The sequence below is a fragment of the Etheostoma cragini genome, chromosome 10 (assembly GCF_013103735.1).
Source record: "Etheostoma cragini isolate CJK2018 chromosome 10, CSU_Ecrag_1.0, whole genome shotgun sequence".
Classification (NCBI taxonomy): Eukaryota; Metazoa; Chordata; class Actinopteri; order Perciformes; family Percidae; genus Etheostoma; species Etheostoma cragini.
The window spans coordinates 171,357-195,591 of record NC_048416.1 but is presented as its reverse complement, the minus strand read 5'-3'; the positions used below and the strand labels follow the sequence as shown (position 1 = coordinate 195,591).

Here is a 24,235-nt window from a genome sequence, read left to right as displayed (position 1 = left end):
AACCTAAATGCCTAACCTTATCCCTCACCCTAACCCTAACCTTAACCATCAAACCTAAATGCCTAACCTTATCCCTTACCCTTACCCTAACCTTAACTTTCAAACCTAAATGCCTAACCTTATCCCTCACCCTAACCCTGACCTAACTCTAAACCTACTCCTAAAACCAAGTCTTAGTCCTCAAAAAGCCCTTTAACATTATGGGGACCAGCATTTTGTCCCCACAAAGCTGTCAAGTCCCCATAAGTATACTGTATTCACAGTTTTTGGTCCCCACAAATGTAGCTAAACCTGGACCACAAACACTAACACACACACACACACACACACACACACAGCTTTGCGAACAGAGCAAAATAAATGGACTGTGTCCTGCAGTCTTGCATAGACATTTGCATGATCACATGTGCAGTGCAGGGTTGATTTTCTGTGTTCAGGGTGACTTTGTCTGGTGCACTGAGGGCTGGGCATACACAGTCAGTTCCAGAGTTTATATTTAACTAAGCAGCAAAAAAAAAATACCACAAAAACCAAAGCATCGCTACCCTGGAGATTATTATGTCCCCAAACACAGATAGCGATGGACGTGAAGAAATGTCAATGATAGGAAGAGGTCGCTGCTATTGCACACGAGGGTAAATACTAAACATTTCCAGTGGATTGCTGTCAGTGTGTATGGGGCTTGATGGGCAGGACAGTCAAGGCTCTGCGCTTCTGGAATGAAGATGAGTGATGTATCGGGTAGTAACACAACAATTGCACAGACCAGCTGATTGTTTGCGTCTCATTACAAACTGGTATGACTGGTGTTGTAGAATGGGGTAATAGACTGTCTCTAAAGGGTAAGTGGTGTCAACTAAAAGCCAGAGTTAACCTTGGAATAGCTTTTAAAATAGATTTAAACTCAATTATAACCTGAGCTCTTTTCACTAGTTAAGTCTCCTTTTAGGCTTTCTAAATTTTGACTTGATAGAGTAAGAGTGTGTGTGTGTGTGTGTGTGTGTTTGTGTGTATGAATCGAGGTAGGTGTGAGTGAGAAAAGGAGAGAGAGAAAAGGGGGAGGTTTTGTCTTTGTCCCAAAAAAATCAGGGGAGGAGTTAACAGCAAAACTTCCTCAGTCAGTGACAAGTTGTCTGGGATAGTCTCTCTAGCGCTCAAAGGCACACACACACACACACACACACACACACACACACGCGCCCACCCCAACACACTCACACACGCTCACAAGCTCTCACTGACTTACAGGCTTTTATTTTCTTTTTCTGCTCTTCTGTGCTTTTGGGTTGACAGTGGAGAATGACAGCAGTTTTGGCGGCTGTCATCAAATGCAATTCACTAGTTAAATGGTGAAACCCCCCACCCACACACACACACACACACACACACACCCACATATACACAAACAAACATAGATACACACTCATTCTGGCACACTCTTGAGGAATGAATTGAGAGGGGAGAACTGGCAGCAACACAGAGGTAAGAGTTGGTTTTTTAACGTTGAATAAGCCTGACTGCTCTCTTATTCTCACTGTGTCATACACATTCTTGTGTTTAGCAGCTTTAACACTGTTTGCACTTTGTACTCAGTCAATTAACCATGAAGTTGCTGTCTGTCAGGGTATACAACGGACAGTGAAGCTGTCATGGAGTGATTGCAATTCCTTAAACTTTTCATGAGTGGCTAAAGGGCAAAAAGAAATACTGCAAAAAAACACAAAAGCTGTACATGACCACGTATAATAGTATGATTAATAGAATGAAGTCACAAGAAGACATCTTATGTCTTCATTCTACTAATCATATTATTACACTTCAACAATGTTTTTTCAGTGTTGTACAAATAGCGCTATGCAACAGTGTGGGGATCTCCCTGCAGAGAGCTCTGTCCGAGACACACAGGCATGTGAGGGGTTTGTCTAAACTTAGAGTCCATAGTCCCCGTCTCATATTACTCCCCGCTAACTCTTGTACCACATTTTTCAAATCTACAAACCTTGAATACAGGGTCCCCCCCCCCACACACACACACACACACACACACCTCAAACGACCCCTGCTTGTCGTGGTTTTGAACACGGCCATGCACTGCTGACACCTTGCAGTATGTTTCTCATTAGGTTGATTGCTATTGTTAGGGACTGCCGAGTGTCACAATTGCAGGCTAGGTTTTCTTTCCTGTGGTTTCAGACTGTGTGGAGACTGTAAGGTTGTTCATGGCATGTGGTGATTGTAATTGTCAACTCCTGCCATTACAGGCAGTGCCACTGTGTTTGTGGCTCAACATATTGCTCATTTGAGGCTTTAGTAATGCTGTCCAGTGTGCTGTCGTTCAGAAGAGGGAGGATGTTGACCTTCCAGCTGACAAGAAACAATAGCTAGTTTAACAGGTAGTAAGTAAAGAGGGTGTTGTAATGCGGGCAGCATCACCAACATCACATTGCTTTTACTGACAGTCTGTATGTTTTGAAGTGGATGTCACCAGAGACAACTGGTGCCCCTTGTGCAGCATTTGGTGCAAACAAAGGCCTAGCATGTGACGGCACACATCGGCCTTGAGCACTCTGTGTTTATTAGATTAGACAGAATCTGTTGCACTGTGAGAAACAAGCAGGGGAGTCTAAAGAGTATCAGGATATGCCCTGACACGCCTTTAGCCTGTTTACAGCTTTCTGCCTCACAAGATACTGTACACACACGCAGATTCTATCATGACTATTCAGCCGCCACATAAACAAGATGACTGGTCACAGCACAAAGGAAGAATAAACTGCATGCATGTGTTTTCCGCTAGCAGTGATTAAATGCAATGACAGGAGTCCCAAAATGTTTGAGAATGAAAGCATTGTAGTTTTAAAGATGTGGAAATTTATTGGATCAAGCCATCAAGTTGCATTATGGCTAATTGGTACCCAGGGTTTCAGGGTTGTAACTCACATAAGGGGCCTACAGTTCACAAATGATCTGCCTCTACCTCTTCAATTTTGACAATTCTTTCTTTAATCGGTTTTTCACAAGCTTCCCAAGTGTTTGGAAGAACAAGGCTACATCCTGAAGTAGCCCATGAAGGTTGTTCCAATCAGAAGTTTATATTTATCTGAGCATATAGAGTTAGTCAGACATCAGCCTATGAAAAATACTGTAGTTTCTTCTGCTTTCAAATCTACAGTAGTTCATGTCTGAAGTGGCTCATTCATGCAAATTCCATTTCCTTTTACACGTAAATCAGCATAGCTTGACATTCAGTTTGCCAGGTGGTGGGAGCTGTGTTCTTTAATACATCAAAAACCCTGCAACCAGAAGAATGCAGTTTTATTTTTACACATATTATACAGCACACTGGTTCAGTTTATATGTCAGATACAAGGATTATGGGTAATGCAATTTAAAAAGTACTAAGTACTACATTTTCTCTTAAATGAATTATTTCAATCCCAATAATATTCAGATACCGTGCCTATACAGATATGGATGCAGTTTTGACAATATAGGATAAGCTAATCTTGTATTATTCTAATTCATTATACTCCAAATATTGTATTCTAAACTAACTGCTGAGGAGATGGCAAAGACTTGCATTAGAAATGATGTGCTAAGCAAGAATGTAAATATGAATGCATCTGTTTGTTAAGGAAACTGATGAAAAAGAAATGATTGAGACACATAAAACATTTATGAGTAAAATGTCCACAGACTGGAATGGCATCGACATGTTTATGGTCAAAAGTATTAATGGCTGTGTTGATATACCTCTAACTCATGTATGTAATTAATCTCTGAAAACTGTTTATCCAGATGAACATTTCTCAGATGAAAATGGCAGAGGTGATACCAACATACAAGGCTGGTGAAAAACATACTCTTTACAGACCTGTTCCACTCCTCTCCCAGTTCTCATAACTAGTGGAAAAAATAGTTCAAAGGCTAGACAACTTTATTACCAAACATAATATACTACGTGATCAACAATATGGTTTCAGGGATAATGGGACAACTTCACATGCAATTATTCAATTTATAGAAGAAATATCAACAGAAGTACATCATAAAAACATGCAGTGGGGATATTCTTGGATCTTAACAAGGCATATGATACAGTAGAGCACAATGTATTGATCATGAAATTACACAAATATGGAATTAGGGGTACTGCACTTGCTTGGTTAAATAACTACTTACATAATCAAGATCAATATGTTGATGTTGCTCAAAAGAGCGCCTTAAGAACTGTGAATAAAATACTTTTCAAACTAAAAGCACAAAAATTCAGAGATATTGTTGACTTTAAAACTGCACAAATCATGTAAATAATCGACAGCTATCAAACAGTATCCAAGGACTGTTTCAAATGAGAGAGAGCAAACATCACTTTCAGTAAGAGGAACTTTTGTACTTCAAAGAAAACATACAAGAACAAATGCTAAATATCACTGCATCACAACCAGAGGAGTTACTTTATGGAACAGCTGCAGTAAAGAGATGAAATCATGTTCAACAATGAGCAATTTCAAGAGACTATTTAAAGTAAATATATTTATGAATTTGAAAAGGACTCCAGTTGATAGGACTGTATGTTTCCGGGGCTTATATACTAAATCTAGTTTGGGTGGGTTATTATTCTGTTTGATATACAGTAGATAGATGGAAACAACAAAGATAGATAAAAAGAAAAAAAAGAGTAAATGTGTGTGTGTGTGTGTGTGTGTGTGTATGTAAGTTGTAGATATAGGGTACATGTATGTGTATGTAAACATGTAAACATGAATAAGTGAAGCATATACAGTATATATATATATATATATATATATATATATATATACATATATATATATATATATATATATATATATATATACATTTATATATTTTACATGTTCAAAATAAACTACAAAACTAAAAAAAAACATTTCTGCCTTATAAGGGCCCTGTGTTACAGTGGACTTTTAGTTATTTGGAATTGTATTCATATCTTGTGAGTTTAGTAAGCTCATTTTTTTCTTTATCCTATTATATAATTTCTCTTGTTGCTACAACGTCGTTAGAACAGTTTGATATATATAGTACCTGTCCTCTTGTGTTAATTACAGGTTTTTCTTTCAACTCCTCCTTCACATCCTATTAGGAGCTTCTCTAAATAAAGAGGAAGAGATTTGCTTTCCAGTTGGCTGCTGCATGCTTTTACATACTGTATACATAAATATATCTTTATGACACACCCAGATCAGAAACGGCACACCCGACACAGATTTAAAATTGGGCACAATAAGGGCATTTCGTTACCGTGTGACTGAGCACATTGTGCCGGTGCAATACTGACCAATCACAGCAGTTTACCTTCATTAAACTAGAGGGCCGTGTCACTGTCTAACGTGAGGAGAGGGCAGATTTGAGTCGCGGATGCGTCCATTTGCGACGAGTGAATCTGGGAGTTTTGCGTGCGTCACTTTGCAACAAGAAGCACGTAAAATGCTAACGAGAGACTCCTGTAATGTCATTAAAAATAGACTTACTGGCTACAAGTTAGCATCAAACACAACAAAGGCTGTCAGCTGAATGGTGTTTAGAGGTAGCGTTAGCAATCAAACCACCATAGATGGCTACACAGTTTTTGAAACAATTCCTATCTTCTGTTAATGTTTGAAATGTGAAAAGTTTATTATTTCATGGATATCACAAATGTCAGCATGACAGTTATGTGGTAAACCGTTTAAATCTGAACATGTGCAACTAAGATCTGCACTCGACCAGAGCCGGTCTGACTCGACTCTCATCGAGGGTGACGCCTTATGCCGTAAACCGTTTACATCTGAGCGTGTGCGACTCACATCTGCACTCGCCTCACATTGGGCAGTGACAGCCCCTGTCTAATCTCTGTGTGCTGTAGAGAACGTGATCAGTTTTAGAAATGTAAACTCTTTAAGAAAACTTTGCTGCATTAAAGGCTTATTTCTTCTCATATGGTAAAGGTTCCCTTTAGGTTAATCATTTTGTTGTATACACCTCACTAATGAACCTATTAACCATTAAAACCTTTATGGACTCACTATCCAATCTACGTCCTGGATCTCCATCTCTGTCTGCCACCCATCTGATGGCAGAGAGCAGAGTGTGATGTGGATAACCTGATCTTTGATCTGTGCCACTATGGCAAACCCCCCCCCTCGCTGTGACCTTGCCGCCTGTCCCTGTGTGGCATTGCCTTACAGCGGCTCAGCAATACATTCTCCCAGCAACACACACACACAAGACACACAAAAACATTGTCTTTGTGACCCACATTTTGTGCATATTTTCACTGGCACACATAAGGAACACACAGGGAAACTCTCGCTGAGGATTGTCTACCCCCCACACACTCATGCCAATTGCAGAGAGTACTTTGTGCATTCACTGACTGACTGGGCAGCTACTGAAGAGAGAGGGAGGCTGGTGGGAGGAGGGAGACTGAGAAAGAAGGGGCAGAGGGATTACAAAGAGAAGCAGACCCAGACAGATAGAGGAGAAGAACAGATAAGACTTTTACATCCAGTAAAACCTAACTGGTGGAAAGACAGAGTGAACAGAACAGGAAAGGCAATGCAAAAATAGGAAGGGAGAGGGGCTTGTCCAACAGAGAGGAAGATAGTTGTTGTTAAAGAGGCTGGGGGGAACTGAGGGGATGGCATTGATCTCTGGGAGCTGCCGGCTCCTGGGCCAGATGGCGTCTTGTTGCTGCAGACCGCTGCTCAACTCCTCCTGCTGTGGACCTTTCATCAAAGTCTGCCTCTCCTCCTTCACAGGTCTGTCCCAGGCAGCTCTCTGCACTACTACTGTACATGTACGGTACATGTCATGAGACGGACCGCTATACTCACATAGACAGGAGCATAGCTCTAATACACAACATGGGTAACACACTTAGCCAAGAAGGTAAAAAGGGCATGGTGTGTTTCTGTACTGTAGCAGCATGACTCTGCTTTTGTCGACTCAAGCAATCCTGCTGGTGCTAACTTCGCTCTGTGTTGTAGGATGGGAAAGAATGGGCTGTTGTCCTCTTCGGCCCAATGTCATGTTGCATTGTGTTGCTAAATTGTGTGCCCCATTGTCTTGTTGTGAATGCTCTGTATCAAGATAGAACTATTGTGCTGTGTTTTTGCACTGAAAAAGCATGTGGAAAATAAAGAAAAGGAGCATTTTAATCTAAATGATTACTTGCTGTAGTTACCTGTGGTTAACAGTATGTTCCCTTTTATTATAAATGTTGTGTCACTGTGTGTCTGAACATATGTGACCATGCTGATATGGAAGTGGAGGAACCTAGAAGTTTATTTTCTGATGTCAGTGTGTTCAAAATCATTGTAGTTGTCCCCCCCCCCCCCAACGCTGATAACTCCTCACACTAACCAAAGGCTTGATCTTGGCATTGACAAGTAATTCAAGCACCTCTAAAGCCCAGTACCTAGCATGTTGTATCTTGTTTCTTTAATCCATACAAAACCAAAGTATAAAAGTTCTCACCACTGTTTTACGTCTCGTCATTGGCTGGACTCCTTCTGGGCCGGGAGCAGTAACTTCAGCAAATCTCCGCTGGTCACTCCCAGCCAACACCGGGAAAAGGACAAATTATGTTTTTTACACTTTGGTTTTTATAGTATAACATGTTCATTCATCAGACTTTTTTAAAAATGTATTTCACACAGAGCTAGGCTAGCTGTTACCCCGAGTTTCCGGTCTTTATGCTAAGCTAAGCAAGACAACCTGCTGTCTCTAGTAGTATTGATCTTCTTATCTAACTCTTGGCAGGAACATTAAAGTGCATTACTCAAAAGGACAAACTATTCCTTTATGATGAAATCATAAGAGAATTGAACTGCATTAAAAACTTTGGAAGTATTTAATGATTACATTGTTTAAATAAAATGGAATAAAGGGGGCTGGATGTGTTTTTCACATTTATGTTCATGAACTGATTTGTTTCCCAATTTACAGACATCTCTCCAGCTGAGCTGGATGCTCTTTGGAGGGAACCACCATATGCTCTCGGGGGAGTAAATGAACACTTCTCAGGAAATGACATCATGACTCAAGGTAGACTATTTTGAACTGGACATCTTAGTCAACCTGGGATCACATTATTATAGAGTCCTCTATTATTTTGGAGCTTAAACAGCACCACGGCACTTCTTAGAGCTGTGCTGCTTTCTGTGTGGTCACAAAGTGAGGAAGTGTATGGGACATCCTCCCTGCACAATTGAACCAACTGGGGGAAACTCATCACCACTGTACTGCAAAACCCAGCTATTACACTCATCCATTGGGCTGACATTTATAGGTTTTTCAACTTATAATTCTATTAATATGTTACTGTGATAAACACTTAGTCAATAATTTCCAACCAGGGCCAGGCTACTTTACAGTTAGCTGAAAGTTAGTTAAAATAGAGAGATAAAAACAATGGATAAATGGTTAAATAGTTTGCTTTAAGTAATGCAGAAAAGGCTGAGACTTACTGCTGTATGAAAACATTGACAGTGTTGTTGGATGCCTTATGACCTTCTATCCTGCATTTGAGTCTCTCTTCATGATTTCTTTTTCTTTTTTAAAATGGATAATGTTAAGTACTTTGAAGTGCCAGTGTGTGTAAACGGTGCCACACAGATACCTAAGAGAAACATTCTGATAATTTACACTTGGGTTAGGAACTTCTGTTCTAAATCTAAATCATATGGTCCTCCTGTACTATATTAAATACATGTACCATCTGGTAATATTTTCTTTTAAATCTCCATTACAGTTTGGAACTGGTACTGTTCTGATGTCCCTTTTCATAAAATTGGTTCTACATACTACACACCTGTATTTTTCATGCAGACACCCTAAATACTGTATGCTATTTAGGAAACACTGGCTTAACCAACACTGGGTTGAGTTGTATAGCAAAGGATGCATGAAAAAAGTCAGATATGCTCTACTTTAGGCATTGAATCACAAAAGATGATAATCTAAACTTGATCTAGCAGCTTTTCTCTTGACTTTGTCTCCTCTTTCAGGTGTTGTTGAGGAGGAGGACGGTCCCGTGGTGGAGTCAGGTGAAGGAGGGGAGGAGCCTGACAGCTACTGGAAGAAAAAAGAGGCCTTTCTCAGAGGAAGTACTGTCACACTGGGAGAGAAATTCTCCTCAGGTACATTCAAGAATGCTTTTTGCCCGAGTCCATTACCTGACTTGTAGTATTTTTCTAATGAAAAACTAGCTTTTACATTAGCCAGTGTAAACTAGTTAGGGTTAGAAGCATTTCCCGCACATTATATTTATGAATACTGAGAAGGCACATTTCTCTACTAACGTTTTACTCACTCAGCAGTTCCATCCTTCACATTCCTCCAGGTTCTTCCACTCAAATGGATTTAAATAGCCACACTGAGAGTCCAGTAAGAGACCTAATAGCTTCGTGATTCCTCCGGGGACTAACGTACTCACAGAACATCTCACTGAAATATGAGCTCCTGTAAAAAATCTTTAATGAACTCTTACAACTCTTTAGATTCTTTCCCTTTTACTCAGTGACTACAAACCAAAAAATACAGCAACTAATCTTTGCAATGAAGCATGATGAATTAGTAAAACGATTACAAACACATTATTTGTGAATTTATTCCTTTATATTCCCTAGACAGTGGATCATAAATCCTCTATCTCGTTCTCTAAGCAATTTTTTACTTCTAATGTCTATTTCGATTGGATTTGTTTATTGTCAACATGATTCCTGTAGATTCAGTGTCAAACTGAATTTCACTAAGGACCACACTGGACAATGAAATCAAGAGCAATGCATAGATTATTGATGCTTTTATTTAATCAAAAAATCTAAACATTTTAAGACTGTATCATTGCATATCTCATAGAGCCTTACTTACAGTTCGGTCCACATCATGCTATAAAAAAGTCAGCAAAATAGTTCCTAAGCCATCATAGAATTAAGCCAATCAAGCAAAACAAAAAGTACATTTTTAAAAGCAGGACACCACATAGCTGACTCCCAACAATGTGTTTCACAGGCCTTAATATACAGTACATTGCTCTCAAAAAAAAATCAAAAATGCCAGGGACAGGATTTGGCCTGCGGGCATTGAGTTCGACACGTGAGAAGAAACAATTTGACGAAATAATAAAAGAGTAATTGATCACAGTGATCTTCTTGTCTTTTGTCTAGAAATTGTGCTGCTGTTCACCGGGCAGAGGCGCTCCAGCGTTAATCCTGACCAAGCCCTACAGGAGGCCCTGCGCACCCGACTGCGGGTGGTGGAGAGCAACAGCCAGGACGTCATCCAGCTCTTTAAAGTGAGTGACAGTCAGAAATGACAATGTAGATCACAAAGGTATTACTGTAACACTCAAACTGTCTGATATAATAACAAAGACCAAGGTGCATTATGATAAGAAGCCATATATTGCAATATGACATGTGATGTATGTGTGTTGTGCACTTAATGGAAATGGATGGTTGTTCTGGTATTGAAACATGACACTTTGTTTCTGCAGGACTTGTCTGCACGTCTGGTGTCTGTCCACGCTGAGAAGGATAGCTTTGTACTCACATTCAAGACTGTGGAGGAAATCTGGAAGTTTTCAACTTACCTAGCATTAGGTAAGTAACCATGTCAAATCTTACAGGCCTACCTGAACACAGACTTTCTTCCTAAGTTAAAGCTGTAGTGCATAACGTTTGTTGGAAAACATTTAAATCAGAGCCTGATGACAGTTGTGGAGTTGTTTGGTCATGTTGCCAGGTCACTCAACTCTAAACAAACCCCACCCACACAGGCCTAAATAGGCCGACTGGTTGAGGTTGGGAGTGTTGAAAAGCTACCTAAGGAGGATTTATTTTGAAATTTTGAAAACGTAATGTTGTAGAGAAAAACATAGAACTTTAAGCCCAGATTTTAGATGCATCACAAACACATACATGGCTCTTTGCTTAACCATTTTTCCAGTTTATACATTTATTGTCCTATTTTTATTATTATCATTATAGCTGTATACCAAGATTTTGTTTATTGGTGATATTAGCATAAGGAGTATTTGTCATATTTATATCTGAGTTGCACATGCTCTGTCCCAGGTTATGTTGGTCGCTGCTTGGAGAACTTCCTGTGTGATCAGTCCTTCTGGCTGGACCCAGAGCTGTTCAGTGACCTGCAGATCAATGTAACTGTGGACGAGGAACATTTGGCCACCCTTTACCTAGGACTGTTGCTCCAGGAGGGTAAGTCAGGTTGTGTTGTGTCATTTTCTGGAAGCTCAGTGAGCCTTTTAGGAACACTGCATTATGAACTGTGACACAAAGGTTAAGACAGTGAGAAGGGAAGAATGAAATCTAGTTCATAAATCTGTTACACCTTGGTAGTTAAACCCATGCTTTTGTCCAGACTCTAAACTGAACCGTATTGATTACCCTTTGGCTACCATGACTATCATGAATATTTGAAAATATATATAGTCAGAAGTATTTAGACCCTAGTCACTTTAATTTAATAGTAACTAACTTTAGCTGCCATTTGATCCCATTACTATAAATCCATTTTCATTGACCCCAATTAACACTATGAAGGATTATGCTATCACACATGACTTTGGATAAATTGTAGCAACCCTTTATTGCCATACAGTTAGAAGACCTTATGTGCCTCACTGTGTACAGTCAATGTCTAAAGGATAATAGACTTCTAAGTACAAGTCAGAATCATGACCCCATTGGACATCAGTGAATTTGAGCAATTAGCTAAAATGTTTTGAAGTATTATAAAATAAGTGTTCTGTGCCTGATCTACAAAGACGTCCCTACTTTCTCCTGAACATTTCCCTAAGGCAAAAAGTTTCACGGGAATGTTTAATAAAACTGCAGTGCTGGCCTATAGTCATAATAATTACATTAACTTAATAGGGCGAGGATATAAAACGTCCATCATTCGCCCAGTTACACGCTGTAGCACTTTGCTGATTCACTTAAGTGTGGTGACTTTTATCAACATGAAAATACTGACTGAAAATATTTGTCTCTGAATTAACACGGATATGTATTGTCTGTATATGATTGTTTGTGTGTTTTTAAGAGGTTGATACTATTGAACCAATCTCTTTGCAGGATCCTTCTTTGCCAAGGCGCTATTCACAAGAAGTGAGCAGGATGAGGACGACGAAGAACAGCTGTCATTCAAAAAGAATGACTTGCTGATGGTGAGAAACACAGGGCAGGATGAAATGTGGGAGGGCACCATGCTCTCCACAGGAAACCATGGCCTGGTGCCAGTCAACGCCATGCAACCGCTGCCTTACCCTTTCTATCAGTAAGTCACTCCGTGTTCCTCAAATCCCTCAATTTACCCTGCAGGCAACAGTGTGATTAACAATTTTCTTAATGAGCAGAGCAGCAATACAGACATGTGAGCTAAACTATACTTCCTGTGTGGTCAGGTGGTTCCTGAGGAAGTACCCGGGCAATGTTGGATGTTCGCTAGCAGAAAAGGAACCATTTGAACATGCTATTGGTAAAAACATTCAGCATATAAATTATTTTCACACATAAAACTGTACAGCATTGTAGCCTATACTGAACTCAGGCACAGATATCCAAACCATCTCTCTCACTGATCTGAACCTGGGACGCAGATTAAGTGTTGTTTCGGTCGTAGCTGTTTATAATGACACGGTACGCTACCTGCTCAGCAACAAACAGCAGACAGACAACGTTAGCAACTGTAGTGGCCAAATATTTCCCTGTGGAGCTTCTGCAGACCTAATCAGAGCTGAACAGGATGTCACTATTGTATTTAAATGTATCAGTTGGACATGAACATGACTCCAAATGAATGCTAATGTTGCTCAATATCTGCTGTGTGAATTAGCAGCCATTTGGGAAAACATTTGCATAAAAAAATACATAAAAAGTATAAAGATACACAGTATCATCATATTCATAATCAGACAATGCTGTTGTGTATTGACCTCGTAAACTCTCTTCTGTGTCGGGTTCTCCTCATCAAACCCCTCAGTGACGGGTTCCTGTGTAGCAGTGGTCAACTACAGTCCAGCGGGCCCAGATGAGCTTCTGCTGAGTCAAGGGGACATTGTGGAGATCCAGGGTCTACTAGTCCGAGGCCTTGACATCTTCATAGGAAAACACACTTCCACAGGGCACAATGGTTTTGTACACAAGGCCCATGTCAAACCTCTGGACGCCGTAACCCTGTAAGAAAGTCAACTTTTCCAGTTGTATTAAGCATGCCTTGTTTCTAGTTCAGTGCTGATGTTTCATGAAATCCTATTTAGTGTATCTGCAGTCTGGACCGGGTGAGGGCACCACCGAGCCAGGAGCAGAAGTGATAATGCTGCCTTTGTTTCCCTCACACAGAGAAGGACAGTTGGTCTTTCTGACTGAGGAGGAGAGAGCCAGCCTGGCTCAGATTAACCCCTGCAGCTCTGAGCCAAGTGACAGCGGCCTGCTGGAAAGACTCTTCTCGTCTGATATCAGCTCCGTGTACAGGCTAGGTAATGAAAGGACCTTGCTGATCAAATCGTCGGGTGCAGGAGGGGTGTGCTGCTGAGCCATGGCTGAAATATAGGTCATGTTTTGTTTGACGTGCAGCTCCTGTTACTTTCCTAAATAGTTGTATTGTTAGTGACTCATTCTGTTTCAATATTTATCCCCAACTGGAAGATTTTCTGTTTAATTGATTTACCTTGTGTGGTTCCAGACAGACTGGATGAGACTGACTTCAAGTACATTAGAAATCGTCCAAAACGTGGTAATACTTTACAGATAATTGTGGAGATCAGCTGCTTCTAAACTTTATTCACTAAAACAGCTTGGTGTGTTAGTCCACTATCTGTATCCAATTTCTTCCCAGATCATAAGATTCCTGAAAGCACCCGTCAGAGCATCATGTCAGAGAAAGGTGGAGGGACACCCCCGTACCACTCCTCTCCTCAAGCCTCTCTGTCTCACTCCTCCCCTCGTCTGTCCGGCTATCAATCCCATTATCCTCTGCCACGCGAAGGAGAGCGTCTTTCCTTCACTCTGGATGACACGTTCAGAGAACTGGACGAATTCCAGGAAGACCCACCTCTCTTCTTGGAGCAGAACAGCTGGGAGGGGCAGGACTCCGAGTTCAATAACCCCACACTGACCCTGCTCAACCATGAACACTTCCAGGTCTGCGGAGCCCCTCCAGTTTATTCACTGATTTAATTATTTATCACAGGGCCAAGCAAAGAAGCAATGCAACCGATTGTAGTTTTGTTTCTTGTTTTCTATTTTATGTTCATGGCAGCTAATAGAAGCAATTGTTTTATTTGTTTTCGTTTTTTATGAAAAGTGCTACCTTAAGATATCATTCATATATTAGGTCCATGAAAAAATCTAAACGTGATGGCAGAGGCAAGGCAAGGCAGCTTTATTTGTAGAGCACATATTAGCAACAGGGCAATTCAAAGTGCTTTACACAAAATCAATTAAACAGATAAAACACAAGTACAAACAGTTAAAAATCATAAGCATTAAAAACCGATAAAACACAACAAAATAGAAACATTAGGACACATAAAACACAAGAATAAAAGTTACAGTGCAGCATGAGAAATTTAAAGAAATGAGCATTCATTTAAAGAAAGGCAGCATAAAAAAGAAAGGTCTTCAGTCTTGATGTAAAATAAGTGAGAGTAGCAGTGGATCTGCAGGTTTCTGGGAGTTTATTCCAAATATGAGGAGCATAGAAACTGAAAGCTGCTTTAGTTCTGACTCTGGGGACAGAAAGCAGACCTGTCCCAGATGACCTGAGAGGTCTGGGGGGGTCATAGTGTGGTAGCAGATCAGAAATGTATTTTGGACCTAAACCGTTAAGGTTTAGGTTTAGGTTCCTGTTTTTGCATTTAGAGATGCAAAAACAGGAAGCAAACTGTTTTTTAGCATTAATTTACCATTTGATTGTATAATAATATTAGTCAGAAGTAAATATATATAGTTACTGGGGGAGTCATAATTTTTATTTTAAATTGAAAAGAAACTCAAACTGTTGTTGTAAAGTAGCCTTCTGCCATCTAGTGGCTCTTATGGTGGCATTGCCATGCAAAATTGTTTAAATCAAAAATTAAATTAAATCATGACATTAAAATCAAAGTCTAGTCAATCATTAATTTGCAGAATTGTGACACGTAATATCAGTCAATCAAATATCATTGTGTACTACTGTTTCAATAACACCACCATCATTTATTTGATTCTTATTCTTATTCTCGTTGGCTTGGAACTTCTCTTTTCATTCATCAAAAAGCGCCCTAGTTCAACACAAGTTTAAAACAGATGTGGTCAATTGGTAAAATGGTTGATTAATTAAGCTGGGCTTTTACTAATAGTACTCTATCGCCACCAAAAGTGAAAAGACAGATCTGTGGGATGCCTGTACTGTATTATGAATTATTGACACAATTCTAACGACAAAAAAAAAGCCTTTGGTTATTATATTTCTGAAGACATGTGGGGATAGAGCCTTTGGCACTATGACTCTGACTCTGACCCAGACTCTGCAGTGTTCTGCCAACCAGCATTAAGTTTGCTCACAATTTCTCTATTATGTTATATTGTCTATGCACGTTGTAAAGCACTTTGTGTACACTTTGTGCGAAAAAAGCTGTAAAAATAAATTTGACTTACCTACTTAAATTGAAATGGCAATATTTTCCTTATTTCCATGTGTGCCTGTCCCATCAGCCTGCCAAGAGACTCTTCTTAATTTTTTATTTCTTGCAGGAGGACTTCCTGCCCCTGTACGACCTGCAGTATTCCTTCCTGTGGGTGAACTTTAGTGGTAAGACTGAGGATGAGCTTTCAGGGCACCTAGAAAGTGTCAGGGATTGTTCCAAAAGGATGGGCTTGCACTGGGCACATCGACGGGCATGCTTCCTCCTGGGAAGACTCTGTGCCAGGAAGCTAAAGTTCTCCCAGGTTTGCAATTCATTTCTAGCACTAATGTGTGTTGTGGATAGGATAATAGGCTTTATTTCTCCCTAAAACGACAATATAAAGCAAGTGAGTCTGTAACAAGACACAACAACATTGATAATATAATCGTTTATATAATATTTAACATTGACACGTTTCCTTCTCTCCTCAGGCCCGTGTGTACTATGAGGAGGCTCTCAGTGTCCGCGTGGACAGTTTCTCGGACACGCCGCTCCTCATTGCTCTCTTCACAAACCTCACCGCTGTCTACCTGAAGCAGCGTATGGCAGACAAGCTGTCCCAGACTCTGGAGAAGGCCGGTGCCCTGCTCCTCTGTCTGCCCTGCCACACCTTCACCTCCACGGACGAGGTTGAACTGCTGCAATTGCTCCTGAGGAGATCAGTGGTGATGGGGGACAAACACTTGGAGGCTCGCGTCTGCTACCTCATCTCCAGCCTCTTCCTGCTGCTCGGGAAGACTGAGGATGCTCTTCCGTTCGTGGAGCGACTGCAGTTTCTCTCAAGGACGCTTTCTGCTGCAGAGGGACTTCCCATAGTTCCTTTGGACCTCAACTGGCTTTTGAGCTGGCTCTATCATCGTAAATACATGCCTTACTTAGCACTGGCCTCTCTGAGTCTAGACTCAAGACAAGACCACTCCCTCCCCGATGCTTTCCTGAGGATTGAGTTGTTTATCAGGAACTCTGTTCGCCTAAACCCGTGCTGGAAGGAAGGAACCTCCTTGCTGCCTGCCCAGATTGTGATTTATCTTCAGCAGGCCCTGATTATAGCTAAGCAAGGGGAGGACATGAAGACCCAGAGGGACCTGTGTCAGGGCTTGGCCACCATCTACCAGCAGTATGATGCTCTGGATGAGGCGGTACACTGTGCCCAACAAGCTGTGGAGACAGGAGGCCACGTCATTGAGGAGGAGGGCTTTGAGGCGTCTGTGCTGCTCGGGTGGCTGCTGGTGTTGACAGGCCAGGTTGAGAAGGCCCAGAGTGTCCTACTGCCACTGCTCACATCTCTCCAGGTAAAGCAAGCACTGCTAGTCATCTAGATCAGGGGTCTTCAAGGTTCTTTTGGCTAAAAGCGCAGAGACCCTCTACTACATTTTTTGTTGTTGCATTATTTCTACATCATGTTTTAGTGTTAAACATATGTGGTGAATCATTAAGCTTAAATGTGTCTGTAGATGGCTACAGATGTAGATACAGTGGCTACCTTAACTATAGGTAAAACACCTATCATCAATATTGTGTGTATTGTGATTATTTTTCTACAAATAGGCCAAATTATCTTTTCTGATAATGTGTTGGATCCATGTGAATGCATATTCCCAGACAGTTTTTGAAAAAAAAACGTAAACAAAATTCCAACACTAATTTGGCAGCGCCCTAACAGTAACTCTGAGAACAGAGGTCGTCGGCCTCCTGCTAAAGATCTTAATCTTGTCAAATCCTCTTCTACATGAATATCACGTGCGATCTCTCCAGGGCACAGACAGTCCCACACAGCGAGGAGTGATCCACAACCTTTTGGCTTTGAGTCTGAGGCGGCAGGGCCGCATCCCAGAGGCAGGCTGGCATCTCCACTCTGCCCTGGTCATCTCCAGGGAAAGTGGACACCAGAGGAACCAGGCCCTGGCATTGGCCAACCTGGGCTGCCTGGCACTCGATGTGGGGGCATCTTTGGTGGCAGAACGCTTCCTAGTCAGGTGAGATATCAGTCTTAAAATTTTGCCCCATGGAACTTAACATGTAAAAAGAGTTTAGGTTATTGAAGATCTCTCTTCTTAATTATTTGCATACAAGCTGCAACTGTTTTCCTCATGCTTGACATTGTGCATGCATGTGTGTGTCTGTGTATGTATGTATGTATATGTTTATATGTATGTATATAAATATATGTTATACATACACACTCACATATATAGAGACTTTACAAAAAAACATTTTTACATTTATCTTTTCTCCACAGTTTATATGAATGTCCTTAACTGTTAACTGTTTAATATTTAATGGTTGGAACAGGGAGGACATGGGTGGTTTTGGTGTGACGGAGAGCCTTTCTTTTTTGTCTATCAGTATGTATGTTCTTGTCTGACGCCCTGGAAAATGAGATTCTTCATCTCAAGGGGTTATTCCTAATACAAAGATTTTTTATTTTGATGGATGGTGATTATATCCCCAGATCCCTGCATCTTTTTCTGGAGCTCTGGGAAAGCCCCACAGATGAGGAGCACATTCAGGCCTACCTTTGGCTGGGGCGGAGCTACAAAGACAGGAGGAAGAGTCAGGACAGCAGGGCGTGTTATGAAATGGGGCTACTTATTGCACTACATGCCAGAAATCTACACAGTGAGTACAAGTAAACACATCACATCATCATAGTTTTATTGACTCTCGGGAGTGGTGTCAATCTTCTCATCCAACTCCAAATTTTTTACATAAGATATATGTTCTGAGAGTGAGACATTTTACAGTTGAGAGCTAAACTGTTCAGTGCCCCCTTTGGAAAAATTATGTAATTCAATTATGTATTTTATTATTAATTTTAGCCACGCACATGTGCGGTAAAAGTCAGACTTAATAATTCTTAATAAATAGTTCTTCTTAAACATCACAAACATATCAGAGTGCATTAAGTCTCTACATCAGCTGTAAGATACTTGCTGTATTCTCTCACAGGTCAGATGGTGGTGGCCAAGGTGCTGAGTCGGCTCTATGCCGACTTGATGCTGTACGGCCAGAGTATCGTCTACTATGAGCTCTGTGTGTCCGTTTCCAGAGAGCTGAAGGACAAGAGACTGGAGGGAGAGTTTCTGGAAATCCTCAGCAGCGTCTACCTCTCACTCAACACTGAAAGGTGAACTTTGCCTCCTCTTCCTACACCCTCTTATTCTCTATCCATCTTTGCCATAATATCTTTGGTTTCAACCAAAACATTTTACAACAATTCTGGATTGTGGATTGCAGATCATCTCGTAAATCTCTGGACTACACCAAGCAGAGCCTGAGGATTTCAATAGATTTGGGCAAGAGAGAGGAAGAGTCAGAGACGTGGCTGCAGGTGGGACGCATCTATTACCTCATCCAAGAGGACGAGCTAGCTGACATGTACCTGCAGGTGAGGAGGAGGGAATATGTGGCATGTGTGTGTGCGCTGGAGGGGTTACATGAAGGAGGTGCATTTTTCAGCCACTGTGTTTCTTTTTCTTGTTCTGCCCTTTGTTCCTCCACAAAACTGGATTGCGGCTTAATCAACAGCTGCCAGTCTTTCAGTTTCATTTCGTCTTTATTTTATAACACTTCTCTGCCAATCCTTTCATATAGCTTAGTCATACACTCCAACGGTAGATATGTAATCAATATTGATTGACAACATAATGTGATAAACAGGCAGCAGTGAAGACAGCCCTGAGAATGAATGATCATCACTTTGCCATGAGCATCTATGAGGAGGCAGGCGACGTCTACTTTAAAGGCATCAGGAACCGCATGGCTTCACTGCCTTTCTACAGGGTAAGAGGACGCAACATACAGCTGCAATGTCATGATGCAGCATTTTCCATGATAAACTGTACTACATTTTATTTAGATTATTACATTATTTTTAAATTCTTGGCACTGATGATAAATTTCACAGAGTTTTTCATGTTTGTTTTCAGGACGGCAGTCTGCCATTTGCACGGAGCATCAAGGATATCCGTTCAGAGTTTCGTTTGTTGAGTAAACTGACTGAGCTGTTAATGAAGCAGGGAGAGCAGGACGAGGCTCTGCAGTACGCAACCCTGGCTGTGGAGATTGCCAGCAAAACAGGTACAGAGTAAAAGCGGGGCTAGACTAGAATCAGTGCCTTGTGACTGTTAGGTAACAGAGACCTTTGTTGTTTTTCTTCAGCTTTGCAGTTGAATGAGAGGACAGCCTACCACCGGCTGGCTACAGTCTACTACCGCCTGCAGCAGTATGAGATGGCGGAAAACTACTACCTGAAGTCCCTGTCCCTCTGTCCGCCTGTCCTGCAAGACCCCATGGAGGCTCGCTACTACACCAAGGTGTACTGCAGACTGGGAAATATCACTCTCCACAAACTGAAGGTACAGCAGATCAATGTATTTCTGTGTTTGCATTTGTATAAGCAAATCTTAAAGACATTTTACCCTGTCACCCACAATCAAAACACAACATTAAAACCTTCCTTAAAGAATAACTGACAAGTATTTAAATACATGGAATAACTTGAGAAATCAACAAAATCTTGTTCATGTTTTGTGACAGGGTACCCTCATGGCCCCACCCCTCATGCCCTGTCATCTCTTTAATGGTAATATTCTAATAAAGGCATGAAAAAAGCAGTTCATGTTAATAGACTTATATTTTCAATTATGATCGGATATGTCAGTCAAAAGTTTAATTTTCTAAACACTAAATCTCTTTATAAAACAAAACAATAAATACATAGACTTTCACAATAAGCTATAAGGTGAAGTGGATGGCAATTCAATTTTTGCAGATCTTTTCCCTTTCCTTCAAAAAGAAAAATTAAGATAATACTGTAATTTTCTTTTTTCTGTAGCTGGTGGCCTTTTCACAGTAAATGGCACTGATCAAAATCAAGCCTTCAAATATGAAGATAGAATGTTTAGCGGAGATGAGATCCGTTCTGACCTCTGCCCTGTTCACTCTGTCCAGGATTCTTTTGATGCAGTGGGCTACTTCCAGTTAGCTCTGGCAGCGGCCATGGAGGACCAAGCTAACCCCGAGGCTCTTTATGTGGTGTACATGAAGCTGGCTGAGATCCACGGCAACCACATGCCCGATGCTCAGCTGTGCCAAGTTTACAGAGACAGAGCTCAGAATCTGAAGAGGCTTCTCGCTGGAGAGGAAGGCGCTGCTGTTAGAGAGGAAAACATGAAGGATGCAGACACAGAGAATGTCCAAAAGAAGGACGAGAACTCTAATGCTGATATGGAACATAGGCCTACGGATAGTTTGGTTAACAGAAAGACGCCTACAACTGAAAATGAAAAATGCGAAGATAACTCAATTCCAAGAACTTTCATTCATGGAGATACAGAGAATAAATGTGCCGACACTAACATTGGAGATGTGAACTGGAAAGAAGATCCCGACATTAATCTTGATACAGATGGCCCTTTTATGAACGCCTTTGGGTCTGAGACAGAAACCATTGCCAGTCAGTCGTACAGTGACAGTCTTCTTACAGAGTCCTTTGAAACAGCCAAGGAGGACATCTCAGACTCCAGCAGCTCCACTGACACTTTACAAACATACCAGAATCAAACAGATGAGAAAGGCTTTGATACTGTCCACAGTTTTCCTAGTCCAATACCTGATAATTACACCGGTGACATCACAAGACACACAGATGCCTTAAACGCAGATTCTGATACTCAGGATGAACAAAACACATCCGCGAAAGAAACAGATGTGCACGAAGATCCTCTTTAAAAAGATGCCAGTGGTGAGGACAATCAGTGTCATAGACACTGATAAAACTGTAAGACTGGCGACACACACACACACACAGATGATGTGTACTCATGTCTCTCAGTGGCAGCTTATGTTCTTCAATGACATTTCCTCAGCCTTGTTTCTAGACCAACACATTGACTCCAAGGTTCCAGCCACATGGCACTTATTGTAGGAGAGGTGATGTAAAAACTGTTTTTTTAGAGATCTAGTGACATTAAAGCACGTTCCTTGTATAAAATATGTTCTGTGATTATTACAGTGCATTTTGCTTGTATGTGTTTTCTAAGTGTATGTTTTTGTATCTCTGGAAGATATGACTCAAACATGAAGAATGCTATTTTGTTTGCTGAGTGTTTCTTTGTGCTTTTGTTCATTCACATATGCAAAAATACTGCACAGTGGCCTTGGACGACAACATTGAACAAAACACATGATTAAATCTAAGCACATAAAAAACACAACTGCATTTACATCCACGAGATTATATTTTTTTACCATCCACCAATGATACCGACACCAAACTTTGCAGGGATGTGCACAGGTAAAGGCTAGTGTTTCCCGGGTAACAGCCCATTTACCCTTACTGCTGTTACCCCTCTGGAGAAAAAAAACTAAGTAAACATTGTTTTTATTTCTTTTTTTAAATGTTTTGGGTGTTGTGGCAGTTCATCATTAGTAATATTGACTAGGTTTTCTGACACAAACAAGATATATTCCAGGCACAAAATATAGGCGTCTTGTAATTAACATACATTAGTTTGACATTTGTGCTGAGCTTTCAAATACTGTTGATTTTAGAGTTAATAAATGCAGCACTTAGTGTGGTTCTTCATGCAGTGATGGCTGTAATACCTAATACATGCAATGTACTGTCCTTGGTCACTTCATGTAGGTGTGAGTGTTCAGGGATCGCGCTCCCTTTAAATGTTCTGGATGTGTCGCTGGTCAGAGCCATTTTTTAGTAGAGTGACACACACATTTGTGTGCTCAACGTGAGAAGTTGTCCCTTGCAATTTACTGCAATTTCCACAATACAATAATAAAGTACAACCCATTTCCGTCACATTACAGTTATCCTCTTTAGCACCCCCGTGGACATTTGTTTCTCAAAAATCAGAACTCCAAATCTTAGCCTGATGTCGCCGTACTCAGATTCTAGTCCGAATGGTCCAGACAATCACAGCTGCTTCTTATAATTCTAATTCCTATTCCATCAAACAATTAGAAAAGCACGGACAATCCCACAATAATGCAATAACTGTTAAACCATGCACACATATACTACTAAAACTAAATGAAAAATACACAAACTGCTTAAACTTAAACTGGGCAATCAACCAAAACATGCAACTTTGGGAACCAAATGAAAAGCTGCCTACAGTCGGAGAAGAAGAACAACATTGTCATCATTACAGTAAATCATTAACAAAAACATTGATACATGACTACAATTCATCATTGAAAAGCAATAGCCCACAGAGACTAGAAAGGGTGAAAACAACTTATTTGAGTCGGTGTGAATGGGTGATTTCAGGTAATTAATTTAAATGCTGTTAAAGCACCAATCCTCGCAATTGTCACATAATATTCCTTCTTCTACACGATCTTCTTCATGATGCAATTCAATGCAATCATATCTGTGGTGACCTTTTAACAAAACATACAGCATAAAATGAAATATGCCAGGGGGGCAGACACAGACGCTGCTCTGGACAATAATTAACTAAAACAAATGTGAGTAGAATTAATGGTATCAGTAGTGTGTGTGGTGTGGGGGTGAATGAAAGATGTGTGGCTAAATGACAACTGCAACAAAGGAGGTGAAACAAACCCAAACCAGGAGATGTGGAACCTAGGAGAAGGATAAGTTAGTTAGTTAGTTCATGTTTATTGTTCCCATAGGGAAATTAGATTGCAGTAAAAGATCACATCACATGGTATTCAAACATTAACACAGATAAGGCAAGGAGAAGACAATAAAAAAATAAAAGAGATACAGCAAACATATCTATCATCGGACGGGACCTTCATTATTAAGGAGTTTAATGGCCTGTGGAACAAAGGAGAGCTTGGATCTGTTTTTTTTAAACAAAGGAGCACAGTATCGTCGTCCTGAGGGCAGCAGTTCAAATGAAGAGGAAAGGGGGTGCTTTTGGTTACCCACAATGCTATTTGCCTTTCTCAGTATTCTATTTTTGTATAAACTTTCCATACTTGGAAATGGAATACCCGAAAGTTTGCTGGAAGTTATTATTATTTTTCTAATGTACTTTTTTTGTGCTTCAGTGGCATTGCCAAACCAACATATGATACCAAAGGAAAGAACACTTTCAATAAAAGCACAGTAGAACATCTGAAGTACATTGCTGCTGACATTAAAAGACAGCAGTTTCGGACAATACAGAGAGAGAAGAATAAGACATGACATTAGTCTTGGTTGGGGCCTGCCACTAAGGTTGAGGTGTCCACCAATTAGCGGACGAACCCTCCCACACTGCTCTGCCAGGATAGCAGGCAGAAAAGGAAGGGCTCGTGACACACAGTGTTTAAATTTGATATTCTGAGACATTGCAAAACATCTTATAGGCCTAATAATGATAACTTACTTTGTGGCACTGTATGTGTGGTTTAATAAACCGGTTAATGCTCTCTTTTTCAATGCGAAACATGACAGTAAGCATGTGTTAACCTTCCTATGGTGTTAGGGTCCCGACGGACCCGTTTTGAGTTTTAACATGCATAAAAGCACTTCATACATTT

The 24,235-nt window shown here is 40.7% G+C and overlaps 1 protein-coding gene across 6 annotated transcripts in view; it reads left to right on the top strand.

Annotated features, from left to right (window-relative positions):
* The first annotated feature begins 1,198 nt into the window (after positions 1-1,198).
* sh3tc2 (SH3 domain and tetratricopeptide repeats 2) overlaps positions 1,199-24,235 on the top strand; it is a 24,883-nt gene continuing 1,846 nt past the window's right edge. Inside the window, exons 1-23 of one of the 6 annotated variants that reach the window (XR_004658116.1) lie at positions 1,199-1,482; positions 6,783-6,912; positions 7,972-8,070; positions 9,033-9,164; positions 10,194-10,321; positions 10,523-10,628; positions 11,103-11,246; positions 12,126-12,327; positions 12,455-12,528; positions 13,033-13,228; positions 13,392-13,528; positions 13,735-13,785; positions 13,888-14,192; positions 15,786-15,980; positions 16,150-17,010; positions 17,474-17,694; positions 18,171-18,337; positions 18,668-18,845; positions 18,956-19,106; positions 19,379-19,501; positions 19,648-19,798; positions 19,880-20,076; positions 20,672-21,535. Coding sequence is in view for 1 of the 6 variants with exons in the window: in XM_034882864.1 (XP_034738755.1) it covers positions 6,662-6,782; positions 7,972-8,070; positions 9,033-9,164; positions 10,194-10,321; positions 10,523-10,628; positions 11,103-11,246; positions 12,126-12,327; positions 12,455-12,528; positions 13,033-13,228; positions 13,392-13,528; positions 13,735-13,785; positions 13,888-14,192; positions 15,786-15,980; positions 16,150-17,010; positions 17,474-17,694; positions 18,171-18,337; positions 18,668-18,845; positions 18,956-19,106; positions 19,379-19,501; positions 19,648-19,798; positions 19,880-20,076; positions 20,672-21,451 (4,719 nt within the window). In the remaining 5 variants the exon portion in view is untranslated. Of the gene's footprint in view, positions 1,483-1,836; positions 1,910-6,232; positions 6,913-7,971; positions 8,071-9,032; positions 9,165-10,193; positions 10,322-10,522; positions 10,629-11,102; positions 11,247-12,125; positions 12,328-12,454; positions 12,529-13,032; positions 13,229-13,391; positions 13,529-13,734; positions 13,786-13,887; positions 14,193-15,785; positions 15,981-16,149; positions 17,011-17,473; positions 17,695-18,170; positions 18,338-18,667; positions 18,846-18,955; positions 19,107-19,378; positions 19,502-19,647; positions 19,799-19,879; positions 20,077-20,671; positions 21,826-24,235 lie in introns of those variants that run through there. The other 5 variants (XR_004658117.1, XR_004658118.1, XR_004658115.1 and 2 more) reach the window with 5 other exon arrangements.